This window comes from Ascaphus truei, unplaced genomic scaffold, assembly GCF_040206685.1.
Source record: "Ascaphus truei isolate aAscTru1 unplaced genomic scaffold, aAscTru1.hap1 HAP1_SCAFFOLD_1276, whole genome shotgun sequence".
Lineage (NCBI taxonomy): Eukaryota > Metazoa > Chordata > Amphibia > Anura > Ascaphidae > Ascaphus > Ascaphus truei.
Window position 1 is genome coordinate 58832 of NW_027454150.1, and position 18523 is coordinate 77354.

Genomic DNA, 18523 nt, shown 5'->3' on the forward strand with positions numbered 1-18523 from the left:
GAGGAGGAGAAAGAGGGCCGATGCTTGGCGTGGGAGTGGGAGATTGGGGAGGAGGAGAAAGAGGTCTGATGCTGGGCGTGGGTGATTAGGGAGGAGGAGGAGAAAGAGGTCCGATGCTTGGCGTGGGAATGGGTGATTGGGGAGGAGAAAGAGGTCCGATGCTTGGCGTGGGAGTGGGTGATTGGGGAGGAGAAAGAGGTCCGATGCTTGGCGTGGGAGATTGGGGAGGAGGAGAAAGAGGTCTGATGCTTGGCGTGGGAGTGGGTGATTGGGGAGGAGCAGAAAGAGGTCCGATGCTTGGCGTGGGTGATTGGGGAGGAGAAAGAGGTCCGATGCTTGGCGTGGGAGTGGGTGATTGGGGAGGAGCAGAAAGAGGTCCGATGCTTGGCGTGGGAGTGGGTGATTGGGGTGGAGAAAGAGGTCCGATGCTTGGCGTGGGAGTGGGAGATTGGGGAGGAGGAGAAAGGTCTGATGCTTGGCGTGGGAGTGGGTGATTGGGGAGGGGCAGAAAGAGGTCCGATGCTTGGCGTGGGAGTGGGTGATTGGGGAGGAGAAAGAGGTCCGATGCTTGGCGTGGGAGTGGGATATTGGGGAGGAGCAGAAAGAGGTCTGATGCTTGGCGTGGGAGTGGGTGATTGGGGAGGAGGAGAAAGAGGTCCGATGCTTGGCGTGGGAGTGGGTGATTGGAGAGGAGGAGGAGAAAGAGGTCCGATGCTGGGAGTGGGTGATTGGGGAGGGGGAGAAAGAGGTTCGATGCTTGGCGTGGGAGTGGGTGATTGGAGAGGAGGAGGAGAAAGAGGTCCGATGCTTGGCGTGGGAGTGGGTGATTGGGGAGGAGAAAGAGGTCCGATGCTTGGCGTGGGAGTGGGTGATTGGGGAGGGGGAGAAAGAGGTCCGATGCTTGGCGTAGGTGATTGGGGAGGAGGAGGAGAAAGAGGTCCGATGCTTGACGTGGGAGTGGGTGATTGGGGAGGAGCAGAAAGAGGTCTGATGCTTGGCATGGAAGTGAGTGATGGGGGGGGGGGGGGAGAGAAAGATCTAATGCTTGGTATGGGGTTGGGGGGGTTGGGAGGGGAGAAAGAGGTCCGATGCTTGGTATGGAAGTAGATTGGGGGGCTGGGTGGAAATGAGAGAAGTCTGATGCTTGCATGGAAGTGGATTATTGATGGAGGGGGGATGTGCAGTTTAATGATCTGACCATCCCTTTAGGGTCCTTGAACCTCAGCTGCAGCACCACGTGGCTCAGAAGAAAATCCCGTACGTGGACACCAAGGGTCATCGCGTTCAGCCCGACAAACCCAACGGAATAAAAATGGAGAAGTTTGTGTTTGACATCTTCCAGTTTGCCAAGTAAGTCGGAAGCTGGAGCTGATAAAGGGGGAGGATGTCTGCGAGTTTCTTCCCCCTCCACTTGCAGTGTCTTGAAGGCCCCCTCTTCACCTATCCATTAGCCGTTTTGGCCCCCACAATCAGAGCTGCTGGGTGAGGGGTCTCTGTGCATCTTGGAGACCCGTGATAAATAGTTCATGTCCCTTCCATGTGGCGGTCACTTGGCGATATTCCAGTATCCCCGCCGGCTCTCTCCCTCCCAGGCGGTTTGCGCGGTCACTTGGCGATATTCCAGTATCCCCGCCGGCTCTCTCCCTCCCAGGCGGTTTGCGCGGTCACTTGGCGATATTCCAGTATCTCCGCCGGCTCTCTCCCTCCCGGGCGGTTTGCGCGGTCACTTGGCGATATTCCAGTATCTCCGCCGGCTCTCTCCCTCCCGGGCGGTTTGCGCGGTCACTTGGCGATGTTCCAGTATCTCCGCCGGCTCTCTCCCTCCCAGGCGGTTTGCGCGGTCACTTGGCGATATTCCAGTATCTCCGCCGGCTCTCTCCCTCCCGGGCGGTTTGCGCGGTCACTTGGCGATATTCCAGTATCCCCGCCGGCTCTCTCCCTCCCAGGCGGTTTGCGCAGTCACGTGGCCATATTCCAGTATCCCCGCCGGCTCTCTCCCTCCCGGGCGGTTTGCGCGGTCACTTGGCGATATTCCAGTATCCCCGCCGGCTCTCTCCCTCCCGGGCGGTTTGCGCGGTCACTTGGCGATATTCCAGTATCCCCGCCGGCTCTCTCCCTCCCGGGCGGTTTGCGCGGTCACTTGGCGATGTTCCAGTATCCCCGCCGGCTCTCTCCCTCCCGGGCGGTTTGCGCGGTCACTTGGCGATATTCCAGTATCCCCGCCGGCTCTCTCCCTCCCGGGCGGTTTGCGCGGTCACTTGGCGATGTTCCAGTATCCCCGCCGGCTCTCTCCCTCCCGGGCGGTTTGCGCGGTCACTTGGCGATATTCCAGTATCCCCGCCGGCTCTCTCCCTCCCAGGCGGTTTGCGCGGTCACTTGGCGATGTTCCAGTATCCCCGCCGGCTCTCTCCCTCCCGGGCGGTTTGCGCGGTCACTTGGCGATATTCCAGTATCCCCGCCGGCTCTCTCCCTCCCGGGCGGTTTGCGCGGTCACTTGGCGATGTTCCAGTATCTCCGCTGGCTCTCTCCCTCCCGGGCGGTTTGCGCGGTCACGTGGCGATATTCCAGTATCCCCGCCGGCTCTCTCCCTCCCGGGCGGTTTGCGCGGTCACTTGGCGATGTTCCAGTATCCCCGCCGGCTCTCTCCCTCCCGGGCGGTTTGCGCGGTCACTTGGCGATATTCCAGTATCCCCGCCGGCTCTCTCCCTCCCGGGCGGTTTGCGCGGTCACTTGGCGATATTCCAGTATCCCCGCCGGCTCTCTCCCTCCCGGGCGGTTTGCGCGGTCACTTGGCGATGTTCCAGTATCTCCGCCGGCTCTCTCCCTCCCGGGCGGTTTGCGCGGTCACTTGGCGATGTTCCAGTATCCCCGCCGGCTCTCTCCCTCCCGGGCGGTTTGCGCGGTCACTTGGCGATATTCCAGTATCCCCGCCGGCTCTCTCCCTCCCAGGCGGTTTGCGCGGTCACTTGGCGATATTCCAGTATCCCCGCCGGCTCTCTCCCTCCCGGGCGGTTTGCGCGGTCACTTGGCGATATTCCAGTATCTCCGCCGGCTCTCTCCCTCCCGGGCGGTTTGCGCGGTCACGTGGCCATATTCCAGTATCCCCGCCGGCTCTCTCCCTCCCGGGCGGTTTGCGCGGTCACGTGGCCATATTCCAGTATCCCCGCCGGCTCTCTCCCTCCCGGGCGGTTTGCGTGGTCACTTGGCGATGTTCCAGTATCCCCGCCGGCTCTCTCCCTCCCAGGCGGTTTGCGCGGTCACTTGGCGATATTCCAGTATCTCCGCCGGCTCTCTCCCTCCCGGGCGGTTTGCGCGGTCACTTGGCGATATTCCAGTATCCCCGCCGGCTCTCTCCCTCCCGGGCGGTTTGCGCGGTCACTTGGCGATATTCCAGTATCTCCGCCGGCTCTCTCCCTCCCAGGCGGTTTGCGCGGTCACTTGGCGATGTTCCAGTATCCCCGCCGGCTCTCTCCCTCCCGGGCGGTTTGCGCGGTCACTTGGCGATATTCCAGTATCTCCGCCGGCTCTCTCCCTCCCAGGCGGTTTGCGCGGTCACTTGGCGATGTTCCAGTATCCCCGCCGGCTCTCTCCCTCCCGGGCGGTTTGCGCGGTCACTTGGCGATATTCCAGTATCTCCGCCGGCTCTCTCCCTCCCAGGCGGTTTGCGCGGTCACTTGGCGATATTCCAGTATCCCCGCCGGCTCTCTCCCTCCCGGGCGGTTTGCGCGGTCACTTGGCGATATTCCAGTATCCCCGCCGGCTCTCTCCCTCCCGGGCGGTTTGCGCGGTCACTTGGCGATATTCCAGTATCCCCGCCGGCTCTCTCCCTCCCGGGCGGTTTGCGCGGTCACTTGGCGATGTTCCAGTATCCCCGCCGGCTCTCTCCCTCCCGGGCGGTTTGCGCGGTCACTTGGCGATATTCCAGTATCCCCGCCGGCTCTCTCCCTCCCGGGCGGTTTGCGCGGTCACTTGGCGATATTCCAGTATCCCCGCCGGCTCTCACCCTCCCGGGCGGTTTGCGCGGTCACTTGGCGATATTCCAGTATCTCCGCCGGCTCTCTCCCTCCCGGGCGGTTTGCGCGGTCACTTGGCGATATTCCAGTATCCCCGCCGGCTCTCACCCTCCCGGGCGGTTTGCGCGGTCACTTGGCGATGTTCCAGTATCCCCGCCGGCTCTCACCCTCCCAGGCGGTTTGCGCGGTCACTTGGCGATATTCCAGTATCCCCGCCGGCTCTCTCCCTCCCGGGCGGTTTGCGCGGTCACTTGGCGATATTCCAGTATCCCCGCCGGCTCTCTCCCTCCCGGGCGGTTTGCGCGGTCACTTGGCGATGTTCCAGTATCCCCGCCGGCTCTCTCCCTCCCGGGCGGTTTGCGCGGTCACTTGGCGATATTCCAGTATCCCCGCCGGCTCTCTCCCTCCCGGGCGGTTTGCGCGGTCACTTGGCGATATTCCAGTATCCCCGCCGGCTCTCTCCCTCCCGGGCGGTTTGCGCGGTCACTTGGCGATGTTCCAGTATCCCCGCCGGCTCTCTCCCTCCCGGGCGGTTTGCGCGGTCACTTGGCGATGTTCCAGTATCTCCGCCGGCTCTCTCTCTCCCAGGCGGTTTGCGCGGTCACTTGGCGATGTTCCAGTATCCCCGCCGGCTCTCTCCCTCCCAGGCGGTTTGCGGTGTTCGAGGTGCTGCGCGAGGAGGAGTTCTCGCCCCTGAAGAACGCAGACAGCCAGAATGGGAAGGATAACCCCAGCACAGCGCGGCACGCCCTCATGTCCCTGCATCACTGCTGGGTCCTTAACGCCGGGGGGCACTTCGTTGACGGAAATGGGACTCGGATCCCGGCTATACCCCTGTGAGTGACACACCAGAAGGGGAATTAGAGAGACCCCCTCCCGCTGCCTGTCCACCAGCTATTTGCACTTATATATAGTTATACTAACTCTCTGTGCGCGTGTCTGTCTGTCTTTCTGTCTGTCTTTCTGTCTGTCTCTCTCTGTCTCTCTGTCTCGTCTCGTCTCTCTCTCTGTCTCGTCTCTCTCTCTCTGTCTCGTCTCTCTCTCTCTGTCTCGTCTCTCTCTCTCTGTCTCGTCTCTCTCTCTCTGTCTCGTCTCTCTCTGTCTCGTCTCTCTCTGTCTCGTCTCTCTCTGTCTCGTCTCTCTCTGTCTCGTCTCTCTCTGTCTCGTCTCTCTCTGTCTCGTCTCTCTCTGTCTCGTCTCTCTCTGTCTCGTCTCTCTCTGTCTCGTCTCTCTCTGTCTCGTCTCTCTCTGTCTCGTCTCGTCTCTCTCGGTCTCGTCTCGTCTCTCTCTGTCTCGTCTCGTCTCTCTCTGTCTCGTCTCTCTCTCTCTGTCTCGTCTCTCTCTCTCTCTGTCTCGTCTCTCTCTCTCTGTCTCGTCTCTCTCTGTCTCGTCTTGTCTCTCTCTGTCTCGTCTCGTCTGTCTCGTCTCGTCTCTCTCTGTCTCGTCCTCTCTCTCTGTCTCGTCTCGTCTCTCTCTGTCTCGTCTCTCTCTGTCTCGTCTCGTCCTCTCTCTCTGTCTCGTCTCGTCTCTCTCTGTCTCGTCTCTCTCTCTGTCTCGTCTCTCTCTCTGTCTCGTCTCTCTCTCTGTCTCGTCTCTCTCTCTGTCTCGTCTCTGTCTCTGTCTCGTCTCTCTCTCTGTCTCGTCTCTCTCTCTGTCTCGTCTCTCTCTCTGTCTCGTCTCTCTCTCTGTCTCGTCTCTCTCTCTCTGTCTCGTCTCTCTCTCTCTGTCTCGTCTCGTCTCTCACTCTGTCTCGTCTCTGTCGTCTCGTCTCTCTCTCTCTGTCTCGTCTCTCTCGGTCTCGTCTCTCTCGGTCTCGTCTCTCTCGGTCTCGTCTCTCTCGGTCTCGTCTCTCTCGGTCTCGTCTCTCTCGGTCTCGTCTCTCTCTGTCTCGTCTCTCTCTCTCTGTCTCGTCTCTCTCTCTCTGTCTCGTCTCTCTCTCTCTGTCTCGTCTCTCTCTCTCTGTCTCGTCTCTCTCTCTCTGTCTCGTCTCTCTCTCTCTGTCTCGTCTCTCTCTCTCTGTCTCGTCTCTCTCTCTCTGTCTCGTCTCTCTGTCTCTGTCTCGTCTCTCTCTCTCTGTCTCGTCTCTCTCTCTCTCTGTCTCGTCTCTCTGTCTCGTCTCTCTCTGTCTCGTCTCTCTGTCTCGTCTCTCTGTCTCGTCTCTCTGTCTCGTCTCTCTGTCTCGTCTCTCTCTCTCTGTCTCGTCTCTCTCTCTCTGTCTCGTCTCTCTCTCTCTCTGTCTCGTCTCTCTCTCTCTGTCTCGTCTCGTCTCTCTCTGTCTCGTCTCTCTCTGTCTCGTCTCTCTGTCTCGTCTCTCTGTCTCGTCTCTCTCTCTCTGTCTCGTCTCTCTGTCTCGTCTCTCTCTCTCTGTCTCGTCTCTCTCTCTCTGTCTCGTCTCTCTCTCTCTCTGTCTCGTCTCTCTCTCTCTGTCTCGTCTCGTCTCTCTCTGTCTCGTCTCTCTCGGTCTCGTCTCTCTCGGTCTCGTCTCGTCTCTCTCGGTCTCGTCTCGTCTCTCTCGGTCTCGTCTCGTCTCTCTCTGTCTCGTCTCGTCTCTCTCTGTCTCGTCTCTCTCTCTCTGTCTCGTCTCTCTCTCTCTGTCTCGTCTCTCTCTCTGTCTCGTCTCTCTGTCTCGTCTCTCTCTCTGTCTCGTCTCTCTCTCTGTCTCGTCTCTGTCTCGTCTCGTCTCTCTCTGTCTCTGTCTCTCTCTCGTCTCGTGTCTCTCGTCTCGTCTCTCTCTGTCTCTCTCTCTGTCTCGTCTCTGTCTCTGTCTCGTCTCTCTCTCTGTCTCGTCTCTCTGTCTCGTCTCTCTCTCTCTGTCTCGTCTCTCTCTCTGTCTCGTCTCGTCTCTCACTCTCTCGTCTCTGTCGTCTCGTCTCTCTCTCTCTGTCTCGTCTCTCTCGGTCTCGTCTCGTCTCTCTCGGTCTCGTCTCTCTCGGTCTCGTCTCTCTCGGTCTCGTCTCTCTCGGTCTCGTCTCTCTCTCTCTGTCTCGTCTCTCTCTCTCTGTCTCGTCTCTCTCTCTCTGTCTCGTCTCTCTGTCTCTGTCTCGTCTCTCTCTCTCTGTCTCGTCTCTCTGTCTCGTCTCTCTCTCTCTGTCTCGTCTCTCTGTCTCGTCTCTCTCTCTCTGTCTCGTCTCTCTCTCTCTGTCTCGTCTCTCTCTCTCTGTCTCGTCTCTCTCTCTCTGTCTCGTCTCTCTCTCTCTGTCTCGTCTCGTCTCTCTCTGTCTCGTCTCTCTGTCTCGTCTCGTCTCTCTCGGTCTCGTCTCTCTCGGTCTCGTCTCTCTCGGTCTCGTCTCTCTCGGTCTCGTCTCTCTCGGTCTCGTCTCGTCTCTCTCGGTCTCGTCTCGTCTCTCTCGGTCTCGTCTCTCTCTGTCTCGTCTCTCTCTGTCTCGTCTCTCTCTGTCTCGTCTCTCTCTCTCTGTCTCGTCTCTCTCTGTCTCGTCTCTCTCTCTCTGTCTCGTCTCTCTCTCTCTGTCTCGTCTCTCTCTCTCTGTCTCGTCTCTCTCTCTCTGTCTCGTCTCTCTCTCTCTGTCTCGTCTCTCTCTCTCTGTCTCGTCTCTCTCTCTCTGTCTCGTCTCTCTCTCTCTGTCTCGTCTCTCTCTCTCTGTCTCGTCTCGTCTCTCTCTGTCTCGTCTCTCTCTGTCTCGTCTCGTCTCTCTCGGTCTCGTCTCTCTCGGTCTCGTCTCTCTCGGTCTCGTCTCTCTCGGTCTCGTCTCTCTCGGTCTCGTCTCGTCTCTCTCGGTCTCGTCTCGTCTCTCTCGGTCTCGTCTCGTCTCTCTCTGTCTCGTCTCATCTCTCTCTGTCTCGTCTCGTCTCTCTCTGTCTCGTCTCGTCTCTCTCTGTCTCGTCTCGTCTCTCTCTGTCTCGTCTCTCTCTGTCTCGTCTCTCTCTGTCTCGTCTCTCTCTCTCTGTCTCGTCTCTCTCTGTCTTGTCTCTCTCTCTCTGTCTCGTCTCTCTCTCTCTGTCTCGTCTCTCTCTCTCTGTCTCGTCTCTCTCTCTCTGTCTCGTCTCTCTCTCTCTGTCTCGTCTCTCTCTCTCTGTCTCGTCTCTCTCTCTCTGTCTCGTCTCTCTCTCTCTGTCTCGTCTCGTCTCTCTCTGTCTCGTCTCTCTCTGTCTCGTCTCGTCTCTCTCGGTCTCGTCTCTCTCGGTCTCGTCTCTCTCGGTCTCGTCTCGTCTCTCTCGGTCTCGTCTCGTCTCTCGGTCTCGTCTCGTCTCTCTCTGTCTCGTCTCGTCTCTCTCTGTCTCGTCTCGTCTCTCGGTCTCGTCTCATCTCTCTCTGTCTCGTCTCGTCTCTCTCTGTCTCGTCTCGTCTCTCTCTGTCTCGTCTCTCTCTCTCTGTCTCGTCTCTCTCTGTCTCGTCTCTCTCTCTCTGTCTCGTCTCTCTCTCTCTCTCGTCTCTCTCTCTCTGTCTCTCTCTCTCTGTCTCGTCTCTCTCTCTCTGTCTCTCTCTCTCTGTCTCGTCTCTCTCTCTCTGTCTCGTCTCTCTGTCTCGTCTCTCTCTCTCTGTCTCGTCTCTCTCTCTCTGTCTCGTCTCTCTCTCTCTGTCTCGTCTCTCTCTCTCTGTCTCGTCTCTCTCTCTCTGTCTCGTCTCTCTCTCTCTGTCTCGTCTCTCTCTCTCTGTCTCGTCTCTCTCTCTCTGTCTCGTCTCTCTCTCTCTGTCTCGTCTCTCTCTCTCTGTCTCGTCTCTCTCTCTCTGTCTCGTCTCTCTCTCTCTGTCTCGTCTCTCTCTCTCTGTCTCGTCTCTCTCTCTCTGTCTCGTCTCTCTCTCTCTGTCTCGTCTCTCTCTCTCTGTCTCGTCTCTCTCTCTCTGTCTCGTCTCTCTCTCTCTGTCTCGTCTCTCTCTCTCTGTCTCGTCTCTCTCTCTCTGTCTCGTCTCTCTCTCTCTGTCTCGTCTCTCTCTCTCTGTCTCGTCTCTCTCGTCTCGTCTCTCTCTGTCTCTGTCTCTCTCTCGTCTCGTGTCTCTCGTCTCGTCTCTCTCTCGTCTCGTGTCTCTCGTCTCGTCTCTCTCTGTCTCTCTCTCGTCTCGTGTCTCTCTCTCTGTCTCTCTCTCGTCTCGTGTCTCTCTCTCTCTGTCTCCCTCCCTGCACATCTGGGTGCCTCTGTCTCCCAAGAGCCCGGCCGCCTGTGTGCAACTCGGCAGTGTTTTTTTGCCCATGTGCGACGGCAGCGAGCAGCGGCGCGCGCCTATTAGTACCGTGACGTCACTTGTGTTAGCTTTTTGTTACAACGTAAGTATTTTTCCCCATGAAAACCCTGTGGGCGCAGCAAAGAAGTTTCACTTCAAAAGTGACAGGTGTGCAGTATGAGTAGGGTGACCAGATTTGTCCCAGGACAAACTTCGCACATGTGCGAGCGCCGATAAAAACTGGGACTGTTGCCCAAAAAGTCGGGACCCGGGACGAAGTCCGAAAAAACGAACGTCTGGTCACCCCAAGTATGGGCGCAGTAAAATATAACGTATTTACATCAAATAAAGTATATAGTGCAGGGAAACTCAAATAACCAACCTTTGCCGTTGGAAGGAGTGAGCTTGTCCGTTCCTCACCTCCTTGGATGTATCCACAAACTGGGACACCCTGTGGGGTGCAGTCCAATATTCAATATTATTAATAAAGTCACCTAATTAGTAGTAGATATCGAGAGAGGTTTATCCTCATTACAAACAACTTCCAATGAACTTAACGTAGTTAATTCCCTACAGAAAAATGCTCTTCCATGCAGGGCTGATGGATGTATCCTCCCCACCCCCCACTGGTAACTTTATAGGCCGTTATAAATTATTGGCACGTCTGAAGGACACCGTGTCCTGCGGGGTGGATACACAAGGCGCGTCCTGCGGGGTGGATACACAAGGCGCGTCCTGCGGGGTGGATACACAAGGCGCGTCCTGCGGGATGGATACACAAGGCAAGTTTGCTCGGAGCGTTTTTAACATGGTTACCAGCTCCATTCTGTATCTAATTTCACTGTCCACGTGGTACAGTAAACTGTCTGACAGCTCGTGGTCAGAGGGCGCTAGGTGTGACCGATGGTGACCGCGCTCTGTCCCCAGTAGACACGAAATTTTGAAACAAAGGGTAAAATATGTATCAGACGACGCATGTAAGTGTCGATCGGCGAGGTCGACAACATGGTGTCGCGGACCACCATGTTATTCAGTGCTCTCCCTAACTACGTCATCAAAGGATGTCTGCAGTTGCAGACCAGAAGGGAAGAACGCCCCATTGGGTCTGTCCGTCCCACTGCGGGATGACACAGTGGGGGTTACACATTCTGTGGGTTACAGCTCTGACTGTATCATCCCAGTTAGTGCATTGGGTCACCTCCCTCTTCCAACTTTTACATTCCTATTCTAGCAGCAGAGAGATGTGATTAGTCTTTCTACTGTAATACACGGAGAACGTTTTAAAGGTTCCGGTGACTTCCACGGATGATGGAGAACCTAGTGCATGCGTGCAGAGCTCAGAGCTGAAACTAAAGAGCCAGCATGTTTGGCACAATAATTAACATCAATGATTTAATCTGATATCCTTAGAAGTATAAAACATTCAGAACACCTACAATCTCATATTGAACCCCCAAAATACCCACAACATATATATAAGCATATGAGTGTCACAGAGGAGTGCTACTGAGCATGGCAATATATATATTTAAAACCAGAGACATAACATAAAACACAGACAAAGCTCAGTGCACATCCAGTAAAACTTATACACGGTACAGTGCCTAAATATACATGTATAAATAACTAATAAATAAAATGGTCTTTTAGTTTAACATTTTGGCCAAATTGTTGTAAGCCCTTGAGCCAACTGCACGGCAGACCACGTTTCAAGGGTCCCTAACACTAATATAGATTCTTAATAACCTGTGCATTGCCAGGAAGAATGATTTATAATAAATCTGTCAAAATTAGTTGCAAAGTTCTATCAGACTTAGAACTTTGCAACTAATATAGGAAGTATCATGGCCTTGCAGATTCCTGTTGGATGATCCTAGCAGTCATCATTTTTCTTCCCTTCCCCCCCCCAACAAATTTTAAATAACATTGTCCAGAGTTGAATCACGCTGTCCAGCACCTCGGTTCTCAAACGGGGGATAGGGGGGGGGGGGTTGCTTTAAGACCTGTGCAGTTGCATTGAAAGTAGGACCTGCTCTCCACCTACCACCCCCCCTCCGATCACCCTCTCCTCCCCCTGACATTTAACCCTTGTTTATTTCCAAAGCAGCCAAGCCAACAGTGTGTGTGAAGCAGCCCGAGGCCGTGCCCAGAACAAGTAACTATGGGTGCATGGTGCAGGGTTTGATACTACTAACGGGCCTCTCGCTGCTGGTGAAGAGAATTAAAGCCTCTGTCTCTGTTTCCTGGACCTCCATAAAGCATCTTGGCCATTCACTCGCTGCTTCTGTTGAACTCTCTTGCCCAGAAGACGAACCTCCCAGCAATAGAAAAGCAGTGCAGAGTATTACTGCAGCCCAATATCCTCTAACCCAGGGGGGCTCAGCTCCAGTCCTTATGACCCACCCCCCACCCCCCAACTGGTCAGGTTTTCAGGATATCCTAGCTTCAGCACAGGTGGCTGATTCAGAGGCACTGACGAAGGCTGAGCCTCTGAGCCACCTGTCTGAAGACGCTGGAGCCCTCTTAGTGGCTGCAGGGGGAGCATAGTGGGTTAGACTTGGGCAATCTGCGATATTCAGAAATATCCCACTTTCCAGTGGTTCGACGCCAAGGTGCAGTGAGTGGCCAGCTGCAAACTTAACCTCTCTCTTTTTTTGTGCTAGGATGCCCCCCCCCCCCCTTTCAGCAACAACAGGGTTAAAACCTTCACTGGCAGGGAATGGAAGACCCTTTTCCATAGCTTATTTGGTGAATGGATGGTTTTCATCCTTTCCGGGGTGGAATAATGGAGGCCCACCAGATAATGATCCTTTTACCTGCAAGTTGGGCTCATTAACTACAGGTCCTACTACATATTGTGGTCCTTCATACTTTCCATACTTAGGACTTCTCTGCCAGTGGAGGCGATACCCAGTGTCTGGTTACTAATGCAACAATGGCGCATGTTGGACGCTGGACGCATGATTCTTCTACTCTTGTTTCTTGGCCTGTGGTTATTGCAGCTGATCTGTTGTCCGTCCTATGGGGCCTGTTTATGTGTGGGGGGCTGTCCCCTCACGTTGCCCCACTATGCAGCTGTCAATGGGTTCTAGTCTATGGGGCGATAAATGTCTCCTACCTCGGTAGGTTGAGTCCGGGTGTGTCTGGGACCTCTTGTTTTTTTGTCTCTATGAAATAATCTGTCCCGTTTCAGCCTGGAGGACGCGGGTGACCTGCCCATCCAGTGTGAAATTTCCCCTCTGGTCTCCTACGCTGGGGAGGTAAGATCTGCGCATCAAACCTAACCCTAAACAGTGTCCCACGCCTCTGCCACGTTCCCTTTCTGTGTACACATTTTCCCCATGTGTGCTAGTCTCTTCACTTCTTCCCCCCACCCTGTTTATGGACATGCTGTCTAGTGCAGGGTGGTCAACTCCAGTCCTCAAGGCCACCAGCATGTCAGGCTTTCAGGATATCCCTGCTTCAGCACAGGTGGCACACACAATCTACACTGCCAGTCCTCAAGGGCCACCAACAGGTCAATTGAGCCACCTGTGCTGGAGCAGGGATTTCCCGAAAACCTGACCTGTTGGTCTCCTTGAGGACTGGAGTTGCCCCCTCTGCACTAGGTGATCATTATTTCTCTCATACTGCCTTTGTATGCAAATAATTTGCATTGCATTTAATTTTCTTAAGACTCTTAAAGCTGCAGAGCAAGCAATATCCTGCGTGTGCTTTTTTTAAAATAAATCCGTTCTGTACTATGAGAAAATACTTGTAGCATTTTAAAAAATATATATATATATATATATATATATATATATATATATATATATATATATATATATATTAAAGACATTTTGAATGTATTCTAATGTAACAAGCATTGTTGTTCTATAGCAACCATATACAAAGTCACATCCCTTTCCCCTTCTGAAACAGCATCACCTTTTTGAGCCCTGCCCTCTAGCAGTGAGCCAATTGTATCTGCCTGGTCACATGATCTTCCCTCACAGAACTTTGGCTGTGCAGCAGAAGAGGACCCAAGATGCATTTAGTGAACCCCCAGCCAAATTTCAGTGATCGATTACATGAGAGCAGATCGATTGGCAACTTAGCTAATCACTTGTCAGTGTGTAGATTGTATTGATGCACATATTGAATGAAAGGGACCCACTAAAGTCACTCACCCACCCACTGAGCTCTGAAGGGGGGGGGGATTTGGACATGTAAAGGGGGGGGACACGGAGGTGTTGAGGGGGACGAGCTGCAGCTGTGAACGGGGGGGGGCACGACGACCAGGTTGTGAACATGGGGGGGGGGGGGGCGCATTCATGTGCAGGGGGCGGCCAGAATGCTGTCAACGGGGGAGAAACAGATGGTGGGGAGAGGGGGAGCGGGAAAATCCAATGCCGGACAACGCCGGGTATATCAGCTAGTATTGAATGAAAGGGAAAAAGACACCTACCGCTTTAATTCTACCAATCAGTGTTTATATGGGACAGCAAAAGTTACACCCCCCCTATTAATACACCTGTACTTCTATATACTGCTGGTGGGCATTGCTCTGACTTGCTTATAAGGGGAGTGCCATTACTGCTGGGTTTCACTATTATAGGGCAGGCTTAACGCCATGTTATGTGAAGCTAACGTAACGCAATGCTAACGTCACACGGCGTTTAGAGGTGTTCCAAGCATGTCATCTTTTTTTAACATAGGATTGAAGTAGAGGGTCTCCATTGCTGAACCCCATTCATTTCAGCTGCGGGACCCCCTGCACCCAGGGATACAGACCTCCGTACGGGGCGCCGGTAGTTGCTCCGTTAATAGTGTTGATAATGGCGGAGTTCCAAAGCGCCCATGCCCTGAGGGCCAATAGGAATTTGTGACATCATGCGGTGTGGCTTCCTATTGGCTGGAGTGACGCGGGAGCTTTAAACTTTGCTGACATCCCGGCACCCCCTTCGGAGGCCTGTATCTCGGGAAACCGTAGGTCCCCGGAGCTGAAATTAATGGGGCTCAGCTCCAGAGACCCCCTACTTCAAATCTATGTTTAAAAAGACTAAATAAATGCATGAATGGCTCCTATAAACGTATTTATTTATAAAATGTGTTACCAGGAAGTAATACATTGAGAGTTACCTCTTGTTTTCAAGTATGTCCTGGGCACAGAGTTAAGACAAATAATACATGGTTACAAATACAGTTACATAAATGAGCAGGGTATACATTATATACAAGACATTGCATGCACAGTTAAAGATAATATATATTATGGGCGTATGAAACAGTTACAGACCAGATTAAAATGTGAGACAGCCTTAGATTTGAAAGAAATTAAACTGGTGGTGGATGTGAGAGTCTCTGGTAGGTTGTTCCAGTTTTGGGGTGCACGGTAAGAGGAGGAACGTCCGGATACTTTGTTGAGCCTTGGGACCATGAATAGTCTTTTGGAGTCTGATCTCAGGTGATAAGTGCTGCAAGTGGTGAGGAGTTTGTTCAGGTAGCTGGGTAGCTTGCCCATGCAGAATTTAAAGGCAAGCGGAAAGGTGAACTTTGCGCCTAGACTCTAGTGATGACCAATCTAGTTCTTTGAGCATTTCGCAGTGATGTGTATTGTAGTTGCATTGGAGAACAAAATGACAAATTGAATTGTAGAGGGTGTCAAGTTTGCTAAGGTGGGTTTGAGGTGACGAGCCATATACTATGTCTCCATAGTCAATAATTGGCATTAGCATCTGCTGTGCGATACGCTTTCTGACCAGGAGATTTTAGGGAGGATTTGTTCCTGTAAAGTACCCCTAGTTTGGCATAGGTCTTGGTTCTCAGGGTATCAATGTGCATCCCAAATGTTAAGTGGGAGTCAAACCATAAGCCCAGGTATTTAAAACTAGTGACAGGGGTTAGGGTGGTGTTAGCGTTGGTTCTAATCAGCTCAGTCACTGGAAGCTTTACAAATTTAGTCTTGGTCCCAAATACCATTGTTAGTCTTGTCAGTGTTTAAAAACAGTTTGTTTTGGGAAATCCAGTTTTCGAGTCTCAAAAAGTCAGACTGAAGTATGTGTTGAAGGTCAGAGAGGCTATGGCTGTGTGCATATAGGATTGTGTCATCTGCATACATGTGTATTGAGGCTTCCTTACAAGCTGTGGGAAGATCATTAATGAACACTGAGAAGAGTAGGGGCCCCAGAACAGAGCCTTGCGGGACACCACAAGTGATATCCAGGGGGTTGGAGTTAGAGCCTGAGATGGACACATGTTGGGATCTTCCTGATAGGTAGGACTGAAACCAGTTTAAAGCATGTTTCCCTATTCCAGAGCTCTGGAGTTTGTTAAGCAGGATAGCATGATCAACAGTATCAAAAGCCTTTGCAAAATCTAGGAATACTGCACCAGTGAGTTGTCCCCGTTCCATTCCACACTGGATTTCATTGCAAACTTTTAGTAATGTAGTTACTGTGGAGTGTTTGGGATGAAACCCAGATTGGAATTGGCTAGGGAAATTGGTCTTGGTATAGAAATCGCTTAATTGGGAGTGGACACATTTTTCCATGACTTTGGATACAATTGGGAGAAGTGAGATTGGCCTGTAGTTTGAGACAGTGTTTTTGTCCCCACTTTTGAAGATTGGGACAACTCTGGCAGTTTTCCAGGTCTTAGGGATATGGCCTGCAGACAGGATAGAGTTGACTATGGATGCAATTGGTTTGGCAATGGCTGGGGCACCAAGTCGTAGGAACCTAGATTGTAGTAAGTCGGGTCCACATTGGCTGCTTAGTTTTAGTTTGAGGAGCGCTTGTGTAATCTCCTCTTCAGATACTGGGCCAAATTGTGGGCAGTGTTGGGAGGGGGTGGGACTGGAGGGATACTCCCCGGATGAGATTCATGTTTGGGGTTTGTGCTGCGTTTCGCTAATAAGTTAGTGGCACACCCCACAAAGTAATCATTTAATGCATTTGCAATGTCAGTGGGGGTTGTCAGAGTAATATCCCCCTTAGTGATATTACTTGGTTGTTGATGGTTAGGAGGCTGGAATATATTGTTGATAACCTTCCAGAAGTTAGCTGGGTTTGATGTATTCTGGTGGTCATATGCTAATGAGGCCACTAACCACCATTTTTTCTGCATGTATTGAGCTTTGTGGAGAGTATATCTATTCAAATCCTCCTCTCTCGCATCAGGGCCTGGAGAAATACGTCCAGAATCTGCCATTTTATGTGCCACTGACCATAGATGAGAGCGGCGTCCATCAGCTGGTGCGGAACGGCGTCTGATATCCGTGGAAGCGGCGGGAACCTGAAGAAGGCGCTTGCCAACTTAGTCGGGACATCTGTGGTGGAGGGAATAGCCAGATATCTAGGGGCCAGATATCTAGGGAACGCCTGGGACATTGCTGGCCTAGTTTGCCACTGTACAAGTATGGCAGATTTCTATGCTCAAACACTTGAAATGAAGGGTTTCTTTTAAACAGTTTTACATGCCCAAATGGAAGGAAACTGTGCACATTTGAAGCAGATTTTTCCTATGGTAAATATAAACTATTTTTTTAATGTTGTACATATGAAACACATGTACATTTATAAAATATTTTTAATGGTACTGTACAATTTGTTTTTAATTTTCTTTGCTCGATCTAAAATGTGGTCTTTTTGTGTGTGTTTTCCCCACTTTGTTTTTATGACAACTTTGTATTTTGTTACCTTGAATCGGAAAAAATTAAACTTAGTCAATGTACAAGTTTAGTTTTGTTTGTTTTTCTCAGTAGGAACTTGGGCAGGTTTTGGGAGGGGCAGAACCTGGTTAGTCTGAAGGAGACATGGTTGAGAACGGTCCATAATCTCTGGAGGAGAGAGGCCATTTCCAGTAACCCTGGAGCGTCACCATATTAATTTCACTGAAAACTGCAAGGCAGGAAGCAGCTGGGTTCCCATGCGAAAGAGTTTATACCAGTGGTGGCCAACTCCAGTCCCCAAGGGCCACCAACGGTCACTTTTTCATGATGCCCATCTTCAGCACAGGTGGCTCACAGTGGCCCGGTTGAAGACCTGTGCTGAAACAGGGTTATCTTTTTGAAACCTGGCCTGTTGGTGGCCCTTGAGGTCTGGAGTAGTTGATTGAGCCTTCTGTGCTGAAGCAGGGATATTCGGAAAAAATCAATTTCCAGAACCACAACAAACTGATTCTGGGCCTACTACGCTTCATACTTACCCATAAATCTTTTTGTTAAACAGAAGTTATCATCAAATACAAGGAACTGCGATGGGGACCACCTGTGCCCCCACGTACGCCAATCTTTCTTGGTGGTTGGGAGACGGAACTGGTCTTGAATGAGATGTAAACCTCGCACATCTTACTATGGGTGAGGTATATAGATGATATTCTCATCCTATGGAAGGGGACACAAGAACTGCTCCTAGAGTTGGTTGCAATTCTCAACACCAATGACCTCAATCTTAAACTCTCCCATGAGATAAGTGAACAAGTTATCACATTTCTTGACCTGAGAAGCTCTAGGGGTGAGGCAGGTCTTTGAGACTACCATACACCACAAATCCACAGCCACTAATGGCCTACATTTGAACAGCCACCATCTGAGATCACAAGTGGCTGTCATCCCTATGGGACAATTTCTCAGGGTTAGGAGAAAGTGCTCCAGCGATTGAATTTGAGAGGCGGCACTCATGAAACGGGTTCCAGGAGCGTGGATGTAGCAATAAAATTAAGTGTACAAGAGGGCGAAATACACTGCTTGCAGCACCCAGCTGAATGACAAACCTGCCCCATCTGCTGACCACCATGTTATTTGTTTAGTTGGCACCTGCAGCAACCAGTGGTCGCAAATCAGTAACATCCTGAGCAACCACTGGCACGTTCACTGTGGATAATGACCTACAGTATGCCAGGCCAGCAGAAGGGACATGCTGGGGCACAGCCACTTTGAAGCCCCAAGGACAAGTACGTGGTTAACAGGCAGATCAGGGGGTAACTTCAAATGCCAAGGCTGTAAAATGTGCCGGTCTGCCCGGCCCACCAAGCATTTCCACATCTGGGATGACTCCAAAAAGTTTGCAATAAGACAATTTATCATCTACAGAACTGAGGGTTATCTACCACGTGGTGTGTTTGTTGGAAGAAGTATGTAGGCAAAACAACTCACCAGTTACGCAGGAGAGTCCTGGGACGTGTGTGCAATAAGAAATCTGGATACTCCATTGGCTAAACACATTCTTGAAGTACACAATGGAGACTGCAGAGACCTCAAATTTATAGGCATTGAACATGTATGTCTTTATTTATATAGCGCCCACAGCGTACTCGGCGCTTCACAAAGAATACAGTGAAGGGAATTCTAATACAATAAGTGCTGCAAAATCAGACAATAGGAAAGGAAATCCCTGCCCCGAAGAGCCTA

At 52.2% G+C, this 18523-nt stretch overlaps 1 protein-coding gene across 5 annotated transcripts in view; it reads left to right on the forward strand.

Annotated features, from left to right (window-relative positions):
* Positions 1-16471, forward strand: part of UAP1 (UDP-N-acetylglucosamine pyrophosphorylase 1) — a 33437-nt gene extending 16966 nt beyond the window's left edge. The window contains exons 7-11 of one of the 5 annotated variants that reach the window (XM_075581375.1): positions 1210-1350; positions 4661-4849; positions 11237-11287; positions 12326-12392; positions 16293-16471. In XM_075581375.1, the coding sequence (XP_075437490.1) occupies positions 1210-1350; positions 4661-4849; positions 11237-11287; positions 12326-12392; positions 16293-16385 (541 nt within the window). In that variant the 3' untranslated portion in view covers positions 16386-16471. The remainder of the gene's footprint in view (positions 1-1209; positions 1351-4660; positions 4850-11236; positions 11288-12325; positions 12393-16292) is intronic. The other 4 variants (XM_075581376.1, XM_075581378.1, XM_075581377.1 and 1 more) reach the window with 4 other exon arrangements.
* The last annotated feature ends 2052 nt before the right edge of the window (positions 16472-18523 follow it).